This window comes from Chelmon rostratus, chromosome 3 (genome assembly GCF_017976325.1).
Source record: "Chelmon rostratus isolate fCheRos1 chromosome 3, fCheRos1.pri, whole genome shotgun sequence".
NCBI lineage: Eukaryota > Metazoa > Chordata > Actinopteri > Chaetodontiformes > Chaetodontidae > Chelmon > Chelmon rostratus.
Window position 1 is genome coordinate 6,711,410 of NC_055660.1, and position 19,293 is coordinate 6,730,702.

A 19,293-nucleotide genomic window follows, 5' to 3' on the forward strand; every position below is an offset into this window, starting at 1 on the left:
CAAACATGGCTTGCAGATTTCAGAAAAACAAACACAAGCACAACACATGCACTAAAGGGAACTGTCTGTTCGATGCAAAGACAAAGGAAGAGAACAGTCAAGTGACTTGTGTACTGTAAATGTATTTCATCTTTATTTCATGTCTACCTCATGATCAGTTACATAGAAATCCTCCATCTTGTGTGGTTTTAGTGTAGTAGCTACAGAGCCCAGTGCTGGACAGCTGTGACTCCGCACAGTTTAGACAGCTGCTTTCTCTCTCCACCATCAGATCCTGTACAGCTCTCTACAGCCAACCAGCAACATGGCCTCAGAGTGTCAATAACCTGGGTCCAAATCTTAGCAATGGCTTCACCTGCTGGAGAATATTTACTATACTCCAGGAAGTAAAGCATCACGTCCTCCGATCTGCTAAACATTGATATTCAGAGATCATGTTGAGGTTAATCTGTGGTGAAATACAGTCTGACTTTTGGGTAAAACGCACCTTTTAGAGTTCAACTTTTGGTACAGGAGGTTAGAGAACATAAAAACACACATTTCACGTCACGTTTTAATACGTGTCAGAGGACCTTCCCACTTTGACACCTGGTTAACCTTCATTTAAAAACAGACAAAAAAGAAAAAAAATCAACAGTGATGTCACACGTCAGCTCAGTGTGTTTGTGTGTGTGTGTGTAGTGTATGCATGTACTTTAGTGTGCAGGCGAGAGTGTTGGCACACGCTCACAAGAGCGTGTTACGGTCTGATCAGTGCTTCAGCAGACACTCGGTAAGGTGGTCAGTTATGTATGTTACTGGCTGCGTCGCAGGAGCGGAGGGGGTGAGGTGGAGAGGGGAGAGGAGGGAGGAGTATGGGCTGAGCCGTGGGGGAGAAGTGAGGCCGCAGCGTCTCTTCATTCGTTCACAAGATTTCTTCACATGATGCGGAGACCCTGGATAGAAGCTTCTAGACTCTGAGGAGGCAAACACACAACAGAGTTAGAGCTGATCAGAGAAAATGAATGTATGAAGAGAGTGGCTGCTTTGTGTGTTTGTACCTTGAAGTCCCAAATGGTCATTGCTCCATCGATGCCTGTGGTGCAGAACTTGCGACAATCCCTTTTGTCTCCCTCATAGATAGACACTTGGCTAAAGACCAGACATGTAGACACATATAGACAGTTTTAAAAGGGGTGAAGTAGTTATAAAATTGTATATTATAGATATTAGTATAATATTGCCATGACAACAGTGTGACGGTAAAAACAAACTTCCGATCCATCATGGAAAAGTCTGACATTTTGAAAAAGAAGTCTTGTTAGCAGAACTGAAAGTCAGCACGCCCAAATACTCACATGCTGTTTTTTACATTTCAGTTTATGTACAGATAAAATAAGGCGAGCTTTAGAAGAGCTGGTAAGTGGATTTTATTAGCTTTGGATAGCTGTTGGATAGCTTGCTTCCAGTCTTTGTGCTAACTGACACTAATCAGCTGCTGCCTGTAGCTTCACATTGACCGTACAGATATAAGTGGATTCAAGTTGTCCAACTCTTGGCAAGAAAGCGACTGACCTTTTTCCTAAAATGTCAAACTATTCCTTAAGAAAAGACTAAATCTATATCTCTGGACAGAACTAATCTTACCAGTGCTTAAATTCAAATCAGCTCACAAGTATAACTTTTTCTCCACCATCACTAACAGGAAGGTAAGCTGAGAAATACTAAACCAAACTGTTTACCCAAGTAAACAGACGAAACACGACACAACAGGCAAATCTTCATTTAAACACAAGGCTATATACTGTACTTCTCTAAAAGTACTCTGGTATACACTGAGGTTTGACTTGTTCATTGCAGAGTCCGTTTGTTTTTTTTATTAAAGAAGAATAGGAATAATAACACAATTCATATCCTGAATGCAGAGCTCTGCTGAGCTTCCACTGTTTTATTTTTACTGCATCTATTCCAGCCAATACTTTTGTTACATAATGCAACATCTATTCTAGGGGATAAAGTACCACCGGTTGCCAATTTATAAGGTAAAGCACATGGACACTTTTCTAATGTCAACAACTGTGAAAACTGTAAAAACTAAAACTCTTCACTCTTTGACAAACTCTTGTTGCATCAAATTTGATTAAAAACCTAAACAAATGTAACAGCTGCCAGTATCGCAAATGAAAGAATGAAAATGCACTATGCTTCACTGATCCCAGTTAGCGGGACTTACGTGATGCTGTTCTGGTGCAGTGTGTCCAGGGCAGTGTTGCGGTCCTCGGTGGTGGCTCGCTTGTCCATGTTCCTGAAGCGCTCCATGGCAGAGATGTTCCGCTGGATACTCTGCTTGGGGAGGTCGAGCTTTGACACAAATGTCAGCGTTCCACCATCGTCGCAACGGAACAGCATGGGGCAACAGTCATGGCCCTAAAGACACAATCCATAGATTTACAACAACATTCTTTATTTACTGTGAATTTGTGCATAGACATGTTTTAGTGTGTATGTGTCATTCTTACCGCAGCGACTAGACTGTTCTCTGAAACAAAAATGACACTGAGGAGAGGAAGGAACTCCGTCTTCAGCTGTGAAGGACTAAACACACACACACACACATAAAAAAAATTAATTTTACTCTTGAGATTCAACTGATTTTATTGTACTTTGAAAGTAGCGTGTGCAGGTTTCCAGTCAGAACTTCAGTCTCAATCACGCCTGCTCAGTTCATGTCACCTGCACTTTGTTGACAGCAGCATGTTATTATGTAAGTGTAACCTCGGAGCTGGTTCACCTGGAGTTTATCTTTCTCACTTTATTGGCGCTGTGAGAAGATCATCAGATTACAAACCATGGTTTATGCACAGAGAATATACCGAAATCTATTCCCACATTAATTTAGTAAATATCCTTTTTTTATGTGATGGAATGCTTTTTTAACATGATGTGTTTGGTTAAGAGGATACAAATTTTAGCTCCTTTTCTGTTTTTAGTTGCTGTGAAAACAAAAGGTGCCAGGTCCAGCTCTAAGGTATCTTCTTCCACTTGTATTAGCTGAAACTTCAGTCATCTTCCATGTAAATCCTACTGGCCAATATTTTCTGCATTTCCATCATTATCTCATCATCACTGCAACTTTGCAACTGGCAAACTCCAGTCCCAGTGAACTGAGTGTACTAACGCTTGCACCCATTGCATCATTTGTTTATCTTCTGTTCATGCACGAGGACGCACGTGCGCAACATGACACTCATTCCTGCCAATGGTTTTATACTATTCCAACAATCTACGGGTGATGGTAACATGCCAAGAATTTCAGCAATGTGCAATCGAATGCAGTGTTAAAGACTGCATTCTAGTAAAACTGGCTGTATATACAGGATTTAAAATACTATAAAATTTAGCTTTGCAGAGGTTTCATGAGGAAGGAAATGCATTCAACCCATTTGTTAGACTGCAAATAGACACACAATGTGTTTTGGTTGGCAACACTGAATGCAAACATAACTTTTGTTTATTTACACAAAAACTCCTCAAGGCATCTGAGAAACCTGCTGGTTACAACCATACACAAGATCCCTCTGTGGGTAGAAATGACTATACCTGGCAGTCTTAGAGCTGTCCACCACAGTGACAGTACTGTCATGGCTGACCCAGGCCAAGCGGTTACCAGAGGCTGAGAAAGAGACAGAGTGGACCCAACCCCCTCCACCTAACAGACACAAAGTGCATTAAAAAAAGGCAGATCTGGCTTAGTTTAAAGGGTTACAGCAAGTCATACGTAAGACCATTTTTATTGTCACATATTAAGACACAGATACAGACCTGCTCCTCCAAATTCTGCTAGCACAGCCCCAAATGGCATCTTGCTGCCCCAGGGTGTGGGACCTGGTTTCTCTTCCACCTCCTTAATGTAGGCTGAGAACACCCTGGAGGCCAGAGAGAGAGGGGGGTGAGGAGAGTGAAGGCAAGAAAAAAAACAGAACAGAAAGCACAAGAAGGAGAGAGAATGTTGGCAGGTTTGCAATCATTTAATCTTCATCTCTTGCCCCATAAGATTCAGCCTAGATAACGACATTTACCTGCATTTGAAGTCACAGGATCCAGCAGCCAGCAGGATATTGTTGGGATGCCAGTCCAGACTGAGGATGGTGGAGCGGATTGGCTTCTTGATGTGCTTGCTCACCCACCTGAAGCATTTGAAATGCGAAAAACATAAAAATTCAATGATGAAATAATCTGATCAACAAACGTTACAATATGTTTCAAATGGGAGATGCATGAATTTGTGAGTGTAGCTCAGAAAAACTGAACTGTGCTTTATTATCTTTTCTCAATTTAACACAATTTCTCTGTGGCCAAAACAAAAGTTAAGGTGAAGAATTAGGCAACCCTGGTTACACAGACAGATGTATTACACACAGGAAAATCAATGAGTGCAACAGAACGGATTAGTACTGGAGAAGATAATCTTTTGAGCATTGAAGGGGATCATTATCACTCATTTGAGAACAGGATAATTTGGTTTTAAATCAGGTGATAACAGCAGGTACAGATTCAGGGTTGTTTTTGTGTCCCAATGTAATAAATTAGTAATTACTGTGACTTTTATAGATGGACAAAAATTAAGGTAAAAATAACACAATCTAACTGCAATGCGCATTTAAAAACATGACAACATAATGTATACTTCAGCACAAAAATAACTAACACTCCCAATCACAACATTTAGTAGCATAATCTTATGTCTATAGTCACATTTGTTGTCAGCAGATACATTTGCAAAATTTCATGATCGTACAAATAGTCTCACCAGTCATTCTCAGACTCAAAGTAGCAGACAGAGATGAGTCGCGCACCACTACCAACTGCAAACTTGTTCTCCAGAGGAGACCACTTGACGAAGGTGGCAGCCCGGTTGATCCTGAGGATGACCAGTGTGGGTTTCCATACCCCCTCCTTCTGGGACCACACGTAGGCGTTACGGTCTGCTCCACATGTCACTATACGGTCACTTTTGGGAGCCCAGTCAATACCTACGACGCAACAGAGACTATGTAATTACTGACTGACTATTGCAATAATCATGAAATGAATTATGACGGCACCTTGTCGACGCGAATAAGCTTTTATAAAGATGGATAACTGAGAATCATACATGTGTATGAAATGTGTGTCAACTCTTGTTGATGACCATTACAGACACATTTGTTTGTGGGTAGTTATAGAAACACAGAAGACGACTGATATATCACATTAACAACCTATAAACGACAAGCTTTAAAAAATGCCTACAGCAGTCTGATTAAATACCTGTTATGTGTCCATTGTGCTCCTTCAGCTCGTGGGTCTTAACCCACTGGTTGCCACTCTTCTTGTAGATATGGACTTCATGGTTATTAGGACTGATAGCAATTTCTGTGGAAAAAAACAAAACAAGACAGCTGGTTGTAGGATGGAAGTACAGATAACAAACAAGCTTGACCAGTTTCTGGTATCTGTCAAATACCAAGTTGGACAAGTCAATGAAAGAGTTCACAAATTCTGCAAACAAATAGTGGAACGAAAGTGTTTGAAATTACAATCCTGATCTCCTAAACATACACTATAGTAATTTATATTCAAAGGCATTAACTGCAAACAATAACTTTATTTCTTAACTAGTATGCACTGTGCAAGTGGTAGTCAAATGAAGGAGGAAACACCGGAGCCTTACGTGTCCTATCGCGGTTCCACGCGTGGCAGGTGATGGGTTCCAACAGAAACTGATGAAGGGACATCTTGTCTGGGTGTGGTCCTTAAGTGGAACTCTGCGAAGTCACACAGCAAAACAAAAGTTCAGCAACTTGCGAGAATAGAAATCCTGAGCGAACAGCTCGACTGAACTTAGCCTCGCTGGGTTTTAAAACTCCACAGATGACAGCGTATCTAAAAACTCCGATCACTTATCAAATGGGACGAGCAGTTAACTGTTCATTCAATTGTATGAATATTCGGATTCCAGCCGTTAGCTTGCCGTATTAGCGTGGATACATTAGCTAAACCCAATCATTCAAAACACTAGAAGGTTGATTCAACTAGCCAATGTTAACATTAGCCAAAATAATATTGCCGAGCTAGCTAACATTAGCAGCTTACTTTGACCACAGTGTCAATTTCTTTACCGTGGCATTCTAAATTAAACACTTTTATGAAGTCAAGCTGTCTTGTTTAGCTAGCTACTGTAACATTATCGTGACTAGGTTAGTTGCCTTCCTCGGTAACGTTAAATCATTAACACTAGCAATACCTTACTAACGTTACTAGCAAGGCAATCAAATTGCTAGCTAAGGCTAACTCTTCACCGGCGTTAGATAGGCCTGGCAAAAATATTGGTCTTTTGAGAAATATATAGACGTGTTGCTATCCACGCGTTTACCACAAGGCCTCCTTCTATATCAGACCCCGGTTTTTCCTCGGACGAGAAGCCTTTACTCCCGATGATAGCTAAACCACTCGCCGTACATTCCGCAAGCCCTCATGCTAATTTACCTCGTCAGTCCGGTTCTCCGAGGGTGCACTCTCGTTAGCCGGCAAGCTGAGTTACGCTAACGGGGAAAGGTTAAATCAGGAATGGACCCGAATTCGCGGACTCTGGTCAGTCGACACGAATTCGTCCAAGAATGTTGAGGGAATGTCAAGACGGCCAGTAGGATACGACCGGGAGCATCCGGTAGCTAACTCGGCAGCAAAACCTGTGGATGCCTGGCTGACAGCTAGCTTAGCATCATCACGCTAGCTGTTACATTCAACTGAAAATCCTCGTTCACATCGAAGTCTCACACACCAACTACGACGAGCACGACAGAGCTCCTCTAGTGGCTCAAATAGAAACATACAAAGTGGACTAACCGGTTACAAAACACCACTATCTAGTACATAGCTTTCTACAAAACTGCTGTACAGCAAGTGTGTCATGTATAAAGTGAATGAGATGCGGGAAACATGTGATTCGCAATCAAGGCTGCGGTATTAATCAGGCGAGAGGAACACTGCCACAGATTCCCAGGGGCCCTGAAAGCCACACCTTTACAGTCGATTTATGGCAGTTTGATTTATTTATTTATTTATTTAGGGATTTAATAGGGGCCCCACAAACCCATTTTCACCCACAGGGCCCAAGAAGGTGAATCTGCATATGTTCCTTGCCTGTATGTGCTGTTTCACCTGCTTGATGCCACTGAGAAATTCAATGATGATTTTAAGCTTTAATCATCTACCACAGAACTCAGCTCCGGAATTGTAGAATTTCAGTGAAGTCTGTTTTTGTATGTACAATAGCAGTGATCAAAGTCAGCCTCTAACAATCATACAGGAAGAGGAAAGGATTTTTTTTTCAGAGAGGAGGTTGTAAGGAAGTCAGTAATATTGGGATGCCATGGGATCAATTAAAATGACCTCCAAATCACATCTGCCTCATTTTAAAGATCATCTTGCTGTTGACTTGTGGGTAATATATTCTTAAACCAATCAGAAGAGGTTTCAATTAGTGCCTCTCCAGCACACCTGGGAGACCTACAGGTGAACTGCTGCTGGCTGCAAACATCAAAACACATCAGATTCTCACTCTTGCTTTTTCTGTGGCACATCACAAAATTGTTCAATGGAGTCAAAAGTGGAGGTACCATTTCCTACACCTCCAGCATACTTCTTACCAGGTAAATAACCCTTTCAACCTGCTTGGTTATACGGGTTCAATTTTCACAGTGAAAAGAAACTTGTATTTGTTTTTCCAGATCAAACAGGGCACGATGTGAGGATCTACCATGTTCACTCACCTTTCAGCCCTCCACCACCGCCTCCTTCCTTCTCTTTTTCTCCTGGAGTTGGATGCTCCACCCAAGTTCAGTCACCTCTGCCAGGTACATGCTCACTCAACGTCTGCCTCCATTTTGAATATGTCACTTTTTCTTTGTTCAAAATTTAGAGATGTCCTCTCCCTTTTACACTCAAGCGTAGATTTTTAGCAAGTCATTTTAAGTTGGGAGGTGATGGTTGTAGAGTTGTTTTAGATAGTTTGTTTAGATTTGCTCTTAACATGAAGTAAGATAACAAGCAAAAATGTAAAAAAAAATATTATTCAGAAAGATTTTGAACACACTTTATTATTTGCATAATTTTACATAAAAATAGAATTGGCACGTTTTTTTGTAATAAATAATACTTTTCAAGTCCAGCCTCTCAAACAGGACTGATTAGGTAATGCTAAGGCCTCTAAGTGTTAGTTTTATGATAGCACGAGGAAATTGTAATGCTACATTTTGAACATAAGCTTTCTTTTTTGTCTGTCCATGTCTCCTCTCTAGTGTCTGCTCTCCCTCCAGCCACTCCCAGGCTGAAGTTTGTGAGCTATGAAACGGAGCTGTATCGCTCTCCAGCTCTGACAGCGTGTCCATCTTGTCAGACTCAGGTCACCACGCAGGTCACCTACCGAGCCGGGACCCACGCGTGGCTCATGTGTCTTTTGTTTGTGTTGTGCGGGTGAGGAGAGACTCATTCAAACAGCTAAATCTGCTTAAATTAATTATCAGTCATACAGATACACATATTCAAAAGGCAAAGACTGATGTATGATCTCTGTCTCACAGGCTGCTGCTTGGGTGCTGCCTGATTCCACTATTTGTGAACCATTTCAAGGACGCCTATCACACTTGTCCTCGCTGTCGACGGGTCCTCCACATACACAGGAAGACATGTTGTGAATGAACAGACGTTCAGGCTGGCTATTGCAGTTTGTCAGAATAACTTATAGTAAATAGATGTATATGTTTAAATGTACAAAAAATGTGGATTTTTAACTTTATTGTAATTTTTTTTATATATCAAATAAATGTGTTCTGTGGCAATCTTTATCTCAATGTTTTCTGTCTTATAAAAGAAGAGCACACAACAGGAACAAATGCTAAGCTTGGATATGAGTCATTTATGTATATTTTGCTTTAAAAAAATGCAAATTAAATTATCATTTGAACAAAAAGAGAAAACTTTAAGATTCATTTACTAGCTTTTTCCATCTGTAGATGAAGACCATGAGATGCAGTTGAATGCTGTGAGAAAAGCTAGTAAGTGAAACCTTGAGTTATTATTTTTTTAAACTGCTTAATTTAAAGTCAAGAGTAAAGTTTCACATTAAGTTAGACTTGGTTTCCACAGATTCTACATTTTGCCATGTATACTGATTCCAGCCTGATTTTCTCTGCAGTCATTAAAACAACCTGTGTGGATTAAGCCTGCATGTGTACTTGCTGTGTGTAGTAAACGTGCCTTCACTGATGACACCAGAGGATTAAAGGTGTGGGTCTATTTTAGATCTTTGAGCCTCAGAGTAATGAGCGTTTGAGTTGCAGCAAAACCCTTCATTCCCCTCCACTGAGGTCATAAATGCCTTTCGAGGCGTGCCGTGCCGTGCCACGCCCTCCTGCTGCTTAGGTATAAGACGTTGTCAGGATGTCTGTCCTTCCAGGGTGGATGAGCATTGGTGGATCCCAGCAGCAACTCACTCCTGACCCCCTGCATGGCCGAGGATGCGCCAGAGTATCTCCTCAGTAAATCGGTTTCCTCCTTGGTGCACTCTTCTTTTTTCTTCCTGCACTTCAACAGCAAAACTGAGCTTCTCTCATATTTGATCCTGTGTGTTGCCAAAATGCCATTCATCCCACCTGTGTCAATTGCACGCTCTGTGTCAGGACTGACCGGGAAGGAGAGACCTATCAACACTTCATCTACATCTACTGTGGCCAAGACAAAGGTCCAAAGAGATGACAAAGGCAGCTCAGTGAAGGAGCGGCTGGCTTCAAACCTCAAGCAGCTGGGGAAGAAAAGCCAACCCAGGAGTCATCTGCCAACCGCCAAAGGTGTGTCAAGTGCAGAGCTGCATGCAAAGAGAAGGGACAGATTGTTGCCTTCATCACAAACAGACAGCTTTCCTGCCTCCAGCTCCGGCGAGTCTCTGTCTAAGACAGAGCAGCACAAACACACGAGCCAGAGCTCTGTGAGGAACGAAGCAGAGGTGAAGACGAGGGCCAGGCATCAGGAGGAGGCCCGTTTCACACTAACTCTCACACCTGAGGCTGTTCTGCTGCTGCAGCGGAGGAACAGTGAGAGGCATCAACATTCAGCATCCAGGAACGCAGGAAGCGGAGGCGGTGTATCTGGAAGCGCGTCAGATTCCAGGCGAAGGAGGGAAAAGGTCTCTAAAAGGCATCAAGCAGCAACACAGAGACACAGCACACCAAACAGCAGAGTCACTGCTAAAAACAGCAGCGATGCTGAGCTGGGAGACATCAGCTCGATCGTGAAAATCTCACTTCTGAACGAGCAACACAAGTACGATGATGTGGAGTATGAGGAAGAGGAGGACTATGGTGTGGATGAGCGTGTGGTGCTGAAATGTACAGAGTGGCTGCGTGGGTTGGAAAACACACCGGTGACAGTGGGACACAGCCTGAATAAGAGTGTAAGCAGTGTGAAAAGTTTCTGAAGAAGTACAGCTTCAGTGGTGTGTCAGCCTGTAACCTGAGAATGAACCGCAGCTTCTCTTTCTGTGTTGTCTTACGGCTGTTTGAATATGTGCTTGTGTTACCGGTGCTCTGCTTCTTTTGTGTATGCTTCTAGGATCAATAAGTCAAGGGGCCCAGTCCTGCTAAGATATTCATGGTGACAGGAACTGAGTTCATAAAATGTTCTGTTCCTGTTTTGATCCCTCTTCTTCTCCAAGTCAGGGGGGAAGTAAATGTCAAATACGGATCATATTTTGCCAATAAATCACATTTTTAAACTTGAGCATCACAGCTCACTGGGTTATCTGCAGAACATCCGAGTTAATCCACTTCAAAGTCACAATGCAGCACAACTGCAAGGGATCACTGAAATGTGACTTTGTAACAAACACGTTTATTCTCTACTTTCTTACAAGGTGGGGTGAATGAGGTTTCTATCACGCTGACAGTTTTGGTGATCTGTAGGTTTACTTTTTTATGAGTGTCCAGCATGTCCAGGGAGGATACAATGATGACATGTGATGCACTGGGAAAGACAACTCCTTACTGCCGGACTGTATCACTGCACACCTGCAGCCAGCAGGTCAACACTATCTTGCTCAGGGTCTTCACTGGCAGATCAAAATGATCATTTTAAACCACAGAATCGCTGAACACTCCCTGTTGTTTAACTTAACATGCGTGTCTATATCATTGTACATAGAAAACAAGAATATTGATCAAAAGTATATTTATTAGCATGGTCGGTGTTAACTTCTGCGTCTGTCATTTCAAACTCATGCTGTGCAGCCAACATTAGTCAAACCTGAAACTTTTTACTAAGCTGAAAGCTATAGTGGAAATCCTAAAGTTTCCAAAGACTCCAGATATGCTCTCTTTGGGGGGAAATATGCAGAAAATGATGCACAACATGTGTAGAATATTTCCATTTAATACCATGGTGCAGTGATGGGTTTGAATATTTCACTCAGTGTAAAGATAATGATGCTTCGACGGAGAGCTGGTCAATGGCAATGTGACTGTCAGACAGAGTGGAATAAAATGATTTTCCAACCTTAAAGCTGATAAAGTGAAAGTGTTGACTGCTCATTGTGGAAAGCTTTTCTGCCACGTGATTCTTTTTCTATTCCCATCATCAAGTTTTACAGCATTTGTGATCAAACCACACTTTATGTTGATGTGTTAATTTCATCAGTATATTATTTTTGTAAAAACTTGCATAGAATTTGTAACAAAAAAAGGTGCATTACACAAAAAAATGTAATGATAGCTCCTTCACTGGTTCTGCACGGTGTTAATAAAAAGTGAATAGTTCTGTGTCTTGACTGTTATTGTTGTCTCGCTCACTGTAAGCAGCTTTGTAAGGACTTAGACGCCGGCTTGGCTGTAGCTGTACATTCCCTCGTGCACAGACCATTCGTGCTTAGCGCTCAGCTTATCTACCTGGGAGTCAAATGTTACAACACGTGTGTTTGTTTATGTGTGAGAGCGTGAGTGACTGAGAGAGAGAGAGAGAGAGAGAGAGAGAGAGATTCAATGTGATTTGTTCAACAAATAATTTCATCTAATTTTAATAATCACAACAGAGATCTTATTTCATCTGGTGCACACACATAAAAAAATGTTCCCATATTATGATCCTTTTTCCCGCAAATGAGCGAATATGTTTCATCTGAGGCCTGTTAAATAAATAAGATGAAGACACAGTGCTTGGCTGATGGATGCCTAGCCGGATGGACGAGCATCATTTCCAGCGGTTGATTCGTCGCAGCTGCACATAGGCCAAGAGCATGCAGATCAATATGATTGTCAGCAGAGCCACTTGGTTCTGCCAGAAGCCCCACACAGAGTAGTCAATGCCCTGCGCTTGCAGGAACACCTCCCCTGGGACACTGCAGCACAGACAAGAGATGCTCAGCATATCTGTGTATGGGTGGGTTTCTGTGTTTAAAGAAGCTATGTCAACGCTCAGCACTCACGCGTTGCCGTTGCTGTAGAATGACTGTCCTGTCATCTCGATGATGAATGCAGCCTGAGAAAGACAAATAGATGGCTGAACGACTTCCTTGTGACAGATAAAGACTTAATTCGATCCCACTAACACCATTTTGCTCAGCCTATGTTCCATAACTTACATTCATTCCATATCTGAAGATACTGAACCATTGCAGCCAGGATAGCCAGTCGAGCATGGCGTTGAGACTGACAAGAAAACCACCAAAGACCTAAAACGGGAGGATGAAGTGGGAAGGGAATAACACAGTTGTGAAAAACAATTCCACCATAAATCTTCAAGAATACACATTATGATCAGCCGTGCATACTGCGTGTGTCTCGGCGTCTCACCATCATGATGACGAAGGGTATGGCAATAAGGATGTTAGCCATGGCAAACGAAGACACACTCGCTGAGACGAGGAAGGCCAGACTGACTGCTGCCAGGCTGACCAAAGACATGGTCAAGGAGAAACACAGGAAGGCCACAAAGGCAGGCTTCAACCCTGAAAGAGTGGTGGATACATGTAAACAGGAAGACAGAAAATCCTCCATAAAACAACAATGAGCGTTTTGATAAAATCCAGAGTAGTGCTTTTCCCCTTGGTAGAGTCAGGAGTAAATGAAATGAAACAGGAATCACGTGGCTCCCTCTCATCTAGATTATATTTCTCAAAACTTGAACCTTATCAACTCTTCTGCTTTCACACTCTAAGTCAACTGCACTTCTTGGATTTGGACAGTCATTTTCGAGGGCACGAATTAAACAGCACCTGTTGGTGACTGGCTGCATCAGGGCCTCCTCTGCATGATGTAATATGGTGTTGGCGTGTATTTTAGTTGTGCATGTGCTCGTTTGTATGAGAATTACCCATCATGTAGTAGGCGATGGCTGAAAACACAAAGATAGGGAAGATGCGGTTGGGGATGAGATCAGCGAAGATCTTGGACAGGAAGTAGACAGAAGTGCGGTAATAGCCACTGGAGTTCTCATGGCTGCAACAGACAACAAAGACTCTCAAAGGTGCATATACTATAATATTTCTAAATATGAATATCTTCTGTGGGAACAAATGGACATGGGCTCGAGTGCCACAGAAACAAAGTACTGAAAGTATTATTGAGTCAGACTTGAGAGGTGCTTTGTTGGTTTTGGTCTTTTAATGGGATTTGCTGACAATACGAAAAATGCAGAATAACACCGGCCTTATCCTTTGAAACGCATTAAAAATTGATCCACATAAATCCATCTGAGCATCAAATTTCTTCGTAGTCCTACGTACATCTGCTCTTCCACATGCACACGTACAAGTTTTATCTTTCACTTACATGAAGATCACCCTTTCATTGATAAAGAGTTCAACAGCAGAGAGATTCGCAAACACCATGTTGATGATAAGAAAGAAGAATGCTCCACTCCTGTTGCAGAGAGAGAGAAACAGGTATTTGATTATCAAATCTTCTGATGGAGCAGAAAATGTAATCCTCACCTGGGTTTTGTCCCCATAAACGTGATTACAAGACATCATAAAAGTTGTTTCCTCACCTTCACATGGCTTCTTATCTCTTCTTCTTGTCTCATTTACTGCAGTTCAAATGGAATTCAACCATCATATCGTATCACTATACGTCCTTGACATTTTTGTAAATAAACTGGTGAAGTAAATCTTGAAATCTTGAAAGCCTTTTCTGAAATTAAGGTATTTTCCTGACTAACACGCAATAATGTACCATTAACCCCCTGAAAACAATAAAGAAAAACCTGTGATTATATCTTCTATGTTCGTGAAGCAGCTATGTTGTAATTTGGACATAAAATGACAAATTCACAATAGAAAGAGTGTGCAGAGGTGAATGAGTTCAAGCTAGGTTGGCTGTTATGCTGCAGGTTACACATACTGTACCTGTTCTGGTACGCCTCGAGCAGTGTAAAGGGCATCTGGTAATAAATGAGTCCCACCAGAATTCCAAAAAAGATGTTGAGAGCAAACTGGGCATAAGAGGTCTGAGGGTTCCTCAGAGTGTTCAGCACTGTCCTGCCACACACCACACGCATCTGCATCGCACACAATCACACACGCACAGACAGAAACCATTTTTATGGGCATGATAATAAACAGGGTTCATTCAGCAGTCAGACAAACACGCTATCTTAACGGCTATCTGGCGCAGTCATTAACCTCTGCGGTGTACCGTTATAAACTCACTTCAATTTCGGTTTATCATGAAATTAATTGCAACTGAGATTATAATTTTACTCCAAAAGATCATTATTTTATTAAGTTTTTCTAACACAAAAACATTTTTTGTCCAGTCTTTAGTCTGTTTCTGAATTATAGAGTTGACTGACCTGATAGAGGAAAGAGGTAGCATACTTGGCTGCCTCATCTTGACCTTCAGCCTCTTGAACAATGCTCTCAACATGCTTTAACTCCTCAAGCACATTCTGGCACAGGTGGGACTGGCGGTACTTGGTTGCCAACGAATTTTTACAGTCTACTGTGGAAAGAGAGACAGACCATTATATCACAGCACCATCATGTTGTAGATTAGGGCAGCATAATAAAATCCTCTTTTTCTAACAGTCATTAACTCTTTTCGGTTGTGTAGCATTTAGTGATTTACAAGTGAAAGAAAGTCGGGCGCCTCAGCCAAAATGTTATCATCTGTTATTCATTATATATATTTCAAGTTGTGGCAGGTTCTGTCATAAATATGCTACAATTTTAAATATTGTTGTTAAAATGCTGTGCAAATAATGACTAAATGTAACCTAGAGGTCCATAAGAACTTTCCAACCAGTTTTAGCCCAATTTGGCTTCAACACCCGGATGGTATTCTTACTCACAAATCACCAAAAACCACACTTAGAGCATCTGTTGGTCTTATACACCTGAACTGTGTGTGTGATTTGTGTCCATGCACCTGCAGTAAGTGTTCCTTCTTTTGATTTTGCCTCTTCATTTGTGATATCCATGAAGAAATCAGCAGGGTTGTCGAGGGGCTCAATTTGGTAGCCTGTACAAACACACACACACACACACACACACACACACACAAATGAATCAGAACCATACAACATACAACACTGCAATAAGGGCTTATATTTTACTTTTATAGGTTTATAAAAGTAAACAATATCCTGACATGGCATTTGAGAATTTAAATTTCATTTTATATTAAGGTGGTAGAATATCATGTATGGATATATGTTTTATATCTTATATATAAGATAAAAAACAGCAACTTAATTGAGGTAGATGACTGTCAAGCATCATGACTTCCGATGGCATCACATTATCTTTCCTGTTCCTACATAGGGATTAATCATATTATATAATAACACATTCCTGCTTAAACACCTTTCATAGTAAATATACACATACCAAGATTTGTGAAGTAGTCCAGTGCGTGGTCTGCTGCTCCTGCATACACCACCTCCCCTTTATGCATCAGAGTCAGATGGTCAAACTGTCTGAAGATGGAGTAGCGTGGCTGGTGGATGGAGAAGATCACAGTCTTACCTCTTCTGGACAGGCTGGACACACATAAGGACATTTGTTAACATCCATATTGTTACAGAAAGACAGCAGTAGATGGTGAAGATGCTGCTGATCTATGGCTGCTCAAATCTAAGTCAGTGTTTATCAAACCTGACAGTTAACATTGTGTTGCCCACTGTTTGACCCCGCCATCTTCAGCAGCACTGTATGCTTCAGCTGTCATTTGCATCATCCGTGTGAGATGGATTAGTAAATGTGTCGTACTCGTGCAGCAGATGGACGATAGAGTTTGCAGTGTTGGAATCCAGTCCAGTAGTCGGCTCGTCCAGAAACAGCAGAGAGGGAGAGGTGATGAGCTCCATCCCGATGCTGCATCTCTTCCTTTCACCTCCAGAGACGCCACGCAGAAACTCAGTCCCTATCTGCACACACACACACACACACAAACATAAACACACAAAAAACTCTGCTGCTGAGCTAACAGAAAAATACTAAAACACGCCTGTTAATGTAAATGGGGACATTGTTTTTGAATGTCAGTATTTTTTACTGTACCTTAGTGTCTGCACAGTCTGTTAGGCCCAAGTCTTGTATGATGGCATCTACTCTGTTGTTTTTGTCTGTGGAGGAGTAATGCTGAGGGTTGAGACGCAGGTTTGCACTGAACAGCAGGTTCTCCCTCACTGACAGGGTGCCCATCAGGATATCGTCCTGGAGGCACATGGGTGAGGAAGACATGAACTACCCCGAGGAACCCAAAGTATAATACGGCCAAACAATGTGTGTGTATATGTTTGTACCTGAACCACGTAGGCAGAGCTGAGCCTGAGTTCAGACGTGACAACTTTGCCATCCACCAAGACTTTTCCTTGCTGCAGTCCAGCAGGGTCTTTCCTGCCTGCGATTACATCCAGTAGTCTGACAGAAAGAAAAAGATGCTAATACACGTGTTGGGGTTGCACATGTGGGCGAGACATTATCTGTGTGTTTGAGTGTACGTGGACATGTTTCTTACGATGTTTTACCACTTCCGGTTGCGCCCATGACAGCATTCATCCCAGGTCTCATGATGCCACTGCAACAACCCAACAGAAACATTTTTTAAGATAAGATAAAATAAGATAAGATCAACTTTATTAATCCCCAGCTGGGCAAGTTTGGTTTTACAGGCAGCATCCATAAAAATAGCAATAGTAAAGGCAATGGAAAATAAAAAATACAAAATAAGAAGTTGACTATATACAGTATATGTACAATTTATACAAAAGACTATAAAAAACACCTTAAATCAATAAAACAATCTAGAATGCACTCATAATAAAAGACAAAATTAAACCTCTATAATATAAGCTGCAACATTCTCACGTTTATGCTTTCAAGAATTACAGTCTCAAGTCAGGCAATGAGGGTTACATTTGAAGATGATTATTTGCTTAACTGTCTGACACCTGACAGTATTTGGTTAATGACACAATTATTGTTTGAATATTTCTTTAAGCGTTACCATAGAGTGTTTGGTAAGCCAGAATTGGATCATTTTTCACCACTCATTGAATCTCTGAAAAACATTGTCTCCAGGCCACCACATTCAACAGCATGCAGAAATGGATGTCAATATAATTAACAAAAATATCATTATTGCTCTATTGTCAACAGTACCCGTACTAAAGGAAGTAGCATTGAAAAAGAACTCGATCGCTGCAACGGAAATCTCTAATTCTGTGAAATTTGGTGCCTTTTGAAAGTTGTTCTTACTTTGATTGCTTGATTGAACTCACTCAATGCTACAATGCCATGCAAAAATACTTTTTTGTAATGTAAACGCATTCCCTCTATTTAGGATGTGGTCACTGCCAGATCATCTTTGACTGTGTTTTCTAGATTTTCTGTTTACCTCTCAGCTTGTGTTCACTTGCAATAAAATAATACAACAATAAACAGACATTTAAAATATTTGAAATGAAAATACTGATACACAGGTTTGATGAAATGGGCCACAAACACAACAGCATCTGATCTATCAACTTATTAGCCATAGTGCATCCAGTATTTGTATGAAAAAAAAAAACAAGACAAAAAAGCAAGGAAGCAGCAGGTGTATCACATCCCACACGGGGCTCTTGGCCATTAACCTGCTGTTAACTAGATATAATGGTATGCCTGTGTCTACACACAGACTGACAGGCAAATATCAACTCATACCTGACATCTTTGAGGATGTATTTTTCAGGACCCTTTCTGCAGCAGAACCTCTTCTCCTGAACACAGTAGTGTAAGTTGCTGAATGTGATAGTTGGCCCTCGTTCCTGGAAATACTCCTCAACACTGCAAGCAATCTGCTCCATCGTAGACATCTTCAAAAGCAGCAGAGTTACCAGCAGAGAGTGAGCGAAAAGGAGTCAGACAGCAGAGATTGAAGAGAGAAAGAGATGCAGTGTGATACAGAGGCCTGTGCAGTCTGACAGCCAGAGAGAAACAGGTGAGAGAGGGAGCATGTAATCAGTACGTTTACGCAATTAACACAAATGATCTTTGGACTCCCTCAATCCTTAGCACATAGAATTGTGGCTGTAACCCTTCCTCCCAAAGCTCATCGCAGAAGTAACTGCATCCAAGAAGCACCACAAACTATGTGGTTTTGTTGGTACATTTCACTGGTATATTTTATTGTTTATTGTTTAGTACATTTTTTATTGTCTTAGTATATTTTCATTTCTGGTATATTTTTACTGCATTTAGGAATATTTTTTACTGCTAGTATCTTAATTTCATTTTATAGTCTTTCTTATCTTTCTTATTATCTTGTTTCTAACATGGGTGTTCCAATGCATTTCATCGACATTCATGCTCAATGACAATAAAGAAATCTTGAAATCTTGAAATAAATGATAGTTCATGATAACTGATGGCAATGTTTACACATATGTTTATTTAAGTGTTAGCCATCCATTGTCAGTACCTTTTCATCTGTATACAGGGTGATGGTGTATGCAGTGAAGAAAACTGTGTCCTGACAATGAAATGTAGAGGTCCGTATTTCTAGGGTGCGGCTGCCCCCTGCCGTACAGAATGCCGTATGGCCTGCTAAAGAGAATCTCCTGGGTGGGATCAACGTTGTTTTTCTCTGACCTTTTTCAGTTTTGCCATTGTCCAATCAGGCTTCGTGCTCGGCCCTGAGAACCGCCTAGAAAATCCCTATAGCCAAACGCTCTTGAGCATAGCAAAAAAATGGGCGTGGCTAGTTCCAGAAATTCTTAGGTGTTGTCATCGCGTTCTTCAGT

General features: G+C 41.3%; 4 protein-coding genes across 5 annotated transcripts; 2 read left to right on the plus strand and 2 right to left on the minus strand.

Moving 5' to 3' along the window:
- Positions 1–106: 106 nt before the first annotated feature.
- On the minus strand, positions 107–6,813 carry arpc1a (actin related protein 2/3 complex, subunit 1A). 2 transcript variants are annotated; one of them, XM_041934365.1, is made up of 11 exons: positions 6,508–6,813; positions 5,693–5,786; positions 5,290–5,394; positions 4,790–5,012; positions 4,059–4,166; positions 3,802–3,905; positions 3,580–3,688; positions 2,499–2,574; positions 2,213–2,406; positions 1,041–1,131; positions 107–956 (listed from the first exon to the last, which is right to left on the minus strand). In XM_041934365.1, the coding sequence occupies exons 2-11, from the start codon at positions 5,754–5,756 to the stop codon at positions 918–920; spliced, it is 1,113 nt and encodes a 370-aa protein (XP_041790299.1). In that variant the 5' UTR covers positions 5,757–5,786; positions 6,508–6,813; the 3' UTR covers positions 107–917. The 2 variants fall into 2 exon arrangements, with proteins under 2 accessions (XP_041790299.1, XP_041790300.1); XM_041934366.1 differs by lacking the exon at positions 6,508–6,813 and adding an exon at positions 6,395–6,503.
- A 764-nt stretch (positions 6,814–7,577) lies between these two features.
- Positions 7,578–8,721, plus strand: LOC121604779 (lipopolysaccharide-induced tumor necrosis factor-alpha factor homolog). Its single transcript, XM_041934381.1, has 4 exons — positions 7,578–7,673; positions 7,752–7,877; positions 8,322–8,496; positions 8,604–8,721. The coding sequence occupies exons 1-4, from the start codon at positions 7,619–7,621 to the stop codon at positions 8,719–8,721; spliced, it is 474 nt and encodes a 157-aa protein (XP_041790315.1). The 5' UTR covers positions 7,578–7,618.
- A 937-nt stretch (positions 8,722–9,658) lies between these two features.
- LOC121604210 (proline-rich protein 18-like) lies at positions 9,659–10,495 on the plus strand. Its single transcript, XM_041933662.1, has one exon. It carries the CDS (start codon positions 9,659–9,661, stop codon positions 10,493–10,495), a length of 837 nt encoding a protein of 278 aa, XP_041789596.1.
- A 1,763-nt stretch (positions 10,496–12,258) lies between these two features.
- Positions 12,259–18,357, minus strand: abcg2b (ATP-binding cassette, sub-family G (WHITE), member 2b). Its single transcript, XM_041933666.1, has 15 exons — positions 18,215–18,357; positions 17,028–17,087; positions 16,813–16,930; positions 16,568–16,723; positions 16,277–16,434; positions 15,896–16,047; positions 15,435–15,527; positions 14,860–15,008; positions 14,414–14,565; positions 13,839–13,928; positions 13,381–13,505; positions 12,861–13,015; positions 12,650–12,739; positions 12,494–12,546; positions 12,259–12,406 (listed from the first exon to the last, which is right to left on the minus strand). The coding sequence occupies exons 1-15, from the start codon at positions 18,355–18,357 to the stop codon at positions 12,259–12,261; spliced, it is 1,842 nt and encodes a 613-aa protein (XP_041789600.1).
- Between the last annotated feature and the right edge of the window lie 936 nt (positions 18,358–19,293).

Bases quoted from the DNA above. Each gene is read 5' to 3' on its own strand.
- arpc1a (XM_041934365.1), bottom strand. From the start codon at position 5,756: ATGTCCCTTCATCAGTTTCTGTTGGAACCCATCACCTGCCACGCGTGG. The intron at 2,407-2,498 runs GTAAGAATGACA...TTGTGTCTTTAG, and splicing joins AGAACAGTCTAGTCGCTGCG to GGCCATGACTGTTGCCCCAT. The intron at 1,132-2,212 runs GTAAGTCCCGCT...TCTGGTCTTTAG, and splicing joins CTGCACCAGAACAGCATCAC to CCAAGTGTCTATCTATGAGG.
- LOC121604779 (XM_041934381.1), top strand. From the start codon at position 7,619: ATGGAGTCAAAAGTGGAGGTACCATTTCCTACACCTCCAGCATACTTC. The intron at 7,674-7,751 runs GTAAATAACCCT...TTGTTTTTCCAG, and splicing joins TCCAGCATACTTCTTACCAG to ATCAAACAGGGCACGATGTG. The intron at 8,497-8,603 runs GTGAGGAGAGAC...TCTGTCTCACAG, and splicing joins CTTTTGTTTGTGTTGTGCGG to GCTGCTGCTTGGGTGCTGCC.
- LOC121604210 (XM_041933662.1), top strand. From the start codon at position 9,659: ATGCCATTCATCCCACCTGTGTCAATTGCACGCTCTGTGTCAGGACTG.
- abcg2b (XM_041933666.1), bottom strand. From the start codon at position 18,357: ATGGAGCAGATTGCTTGCAGTGTTGAGGAGTATTTCCAGGAACGAGGG. The intron at 16,724-16,812 runs GTACAAACATAT...ATGTGCCTCCAG, and splicing joins GCTCTGCCTACGTGGTTCAG to GACGATATCCTGATGGGCAC. The intron at 12,740-12,860 runs GTGAGACGCCGA...CTCCCGTTTTAG, and splicing joins TACCCTTCGTCATCATGATG to GTCTTTGGTGGTTTTCTTGT.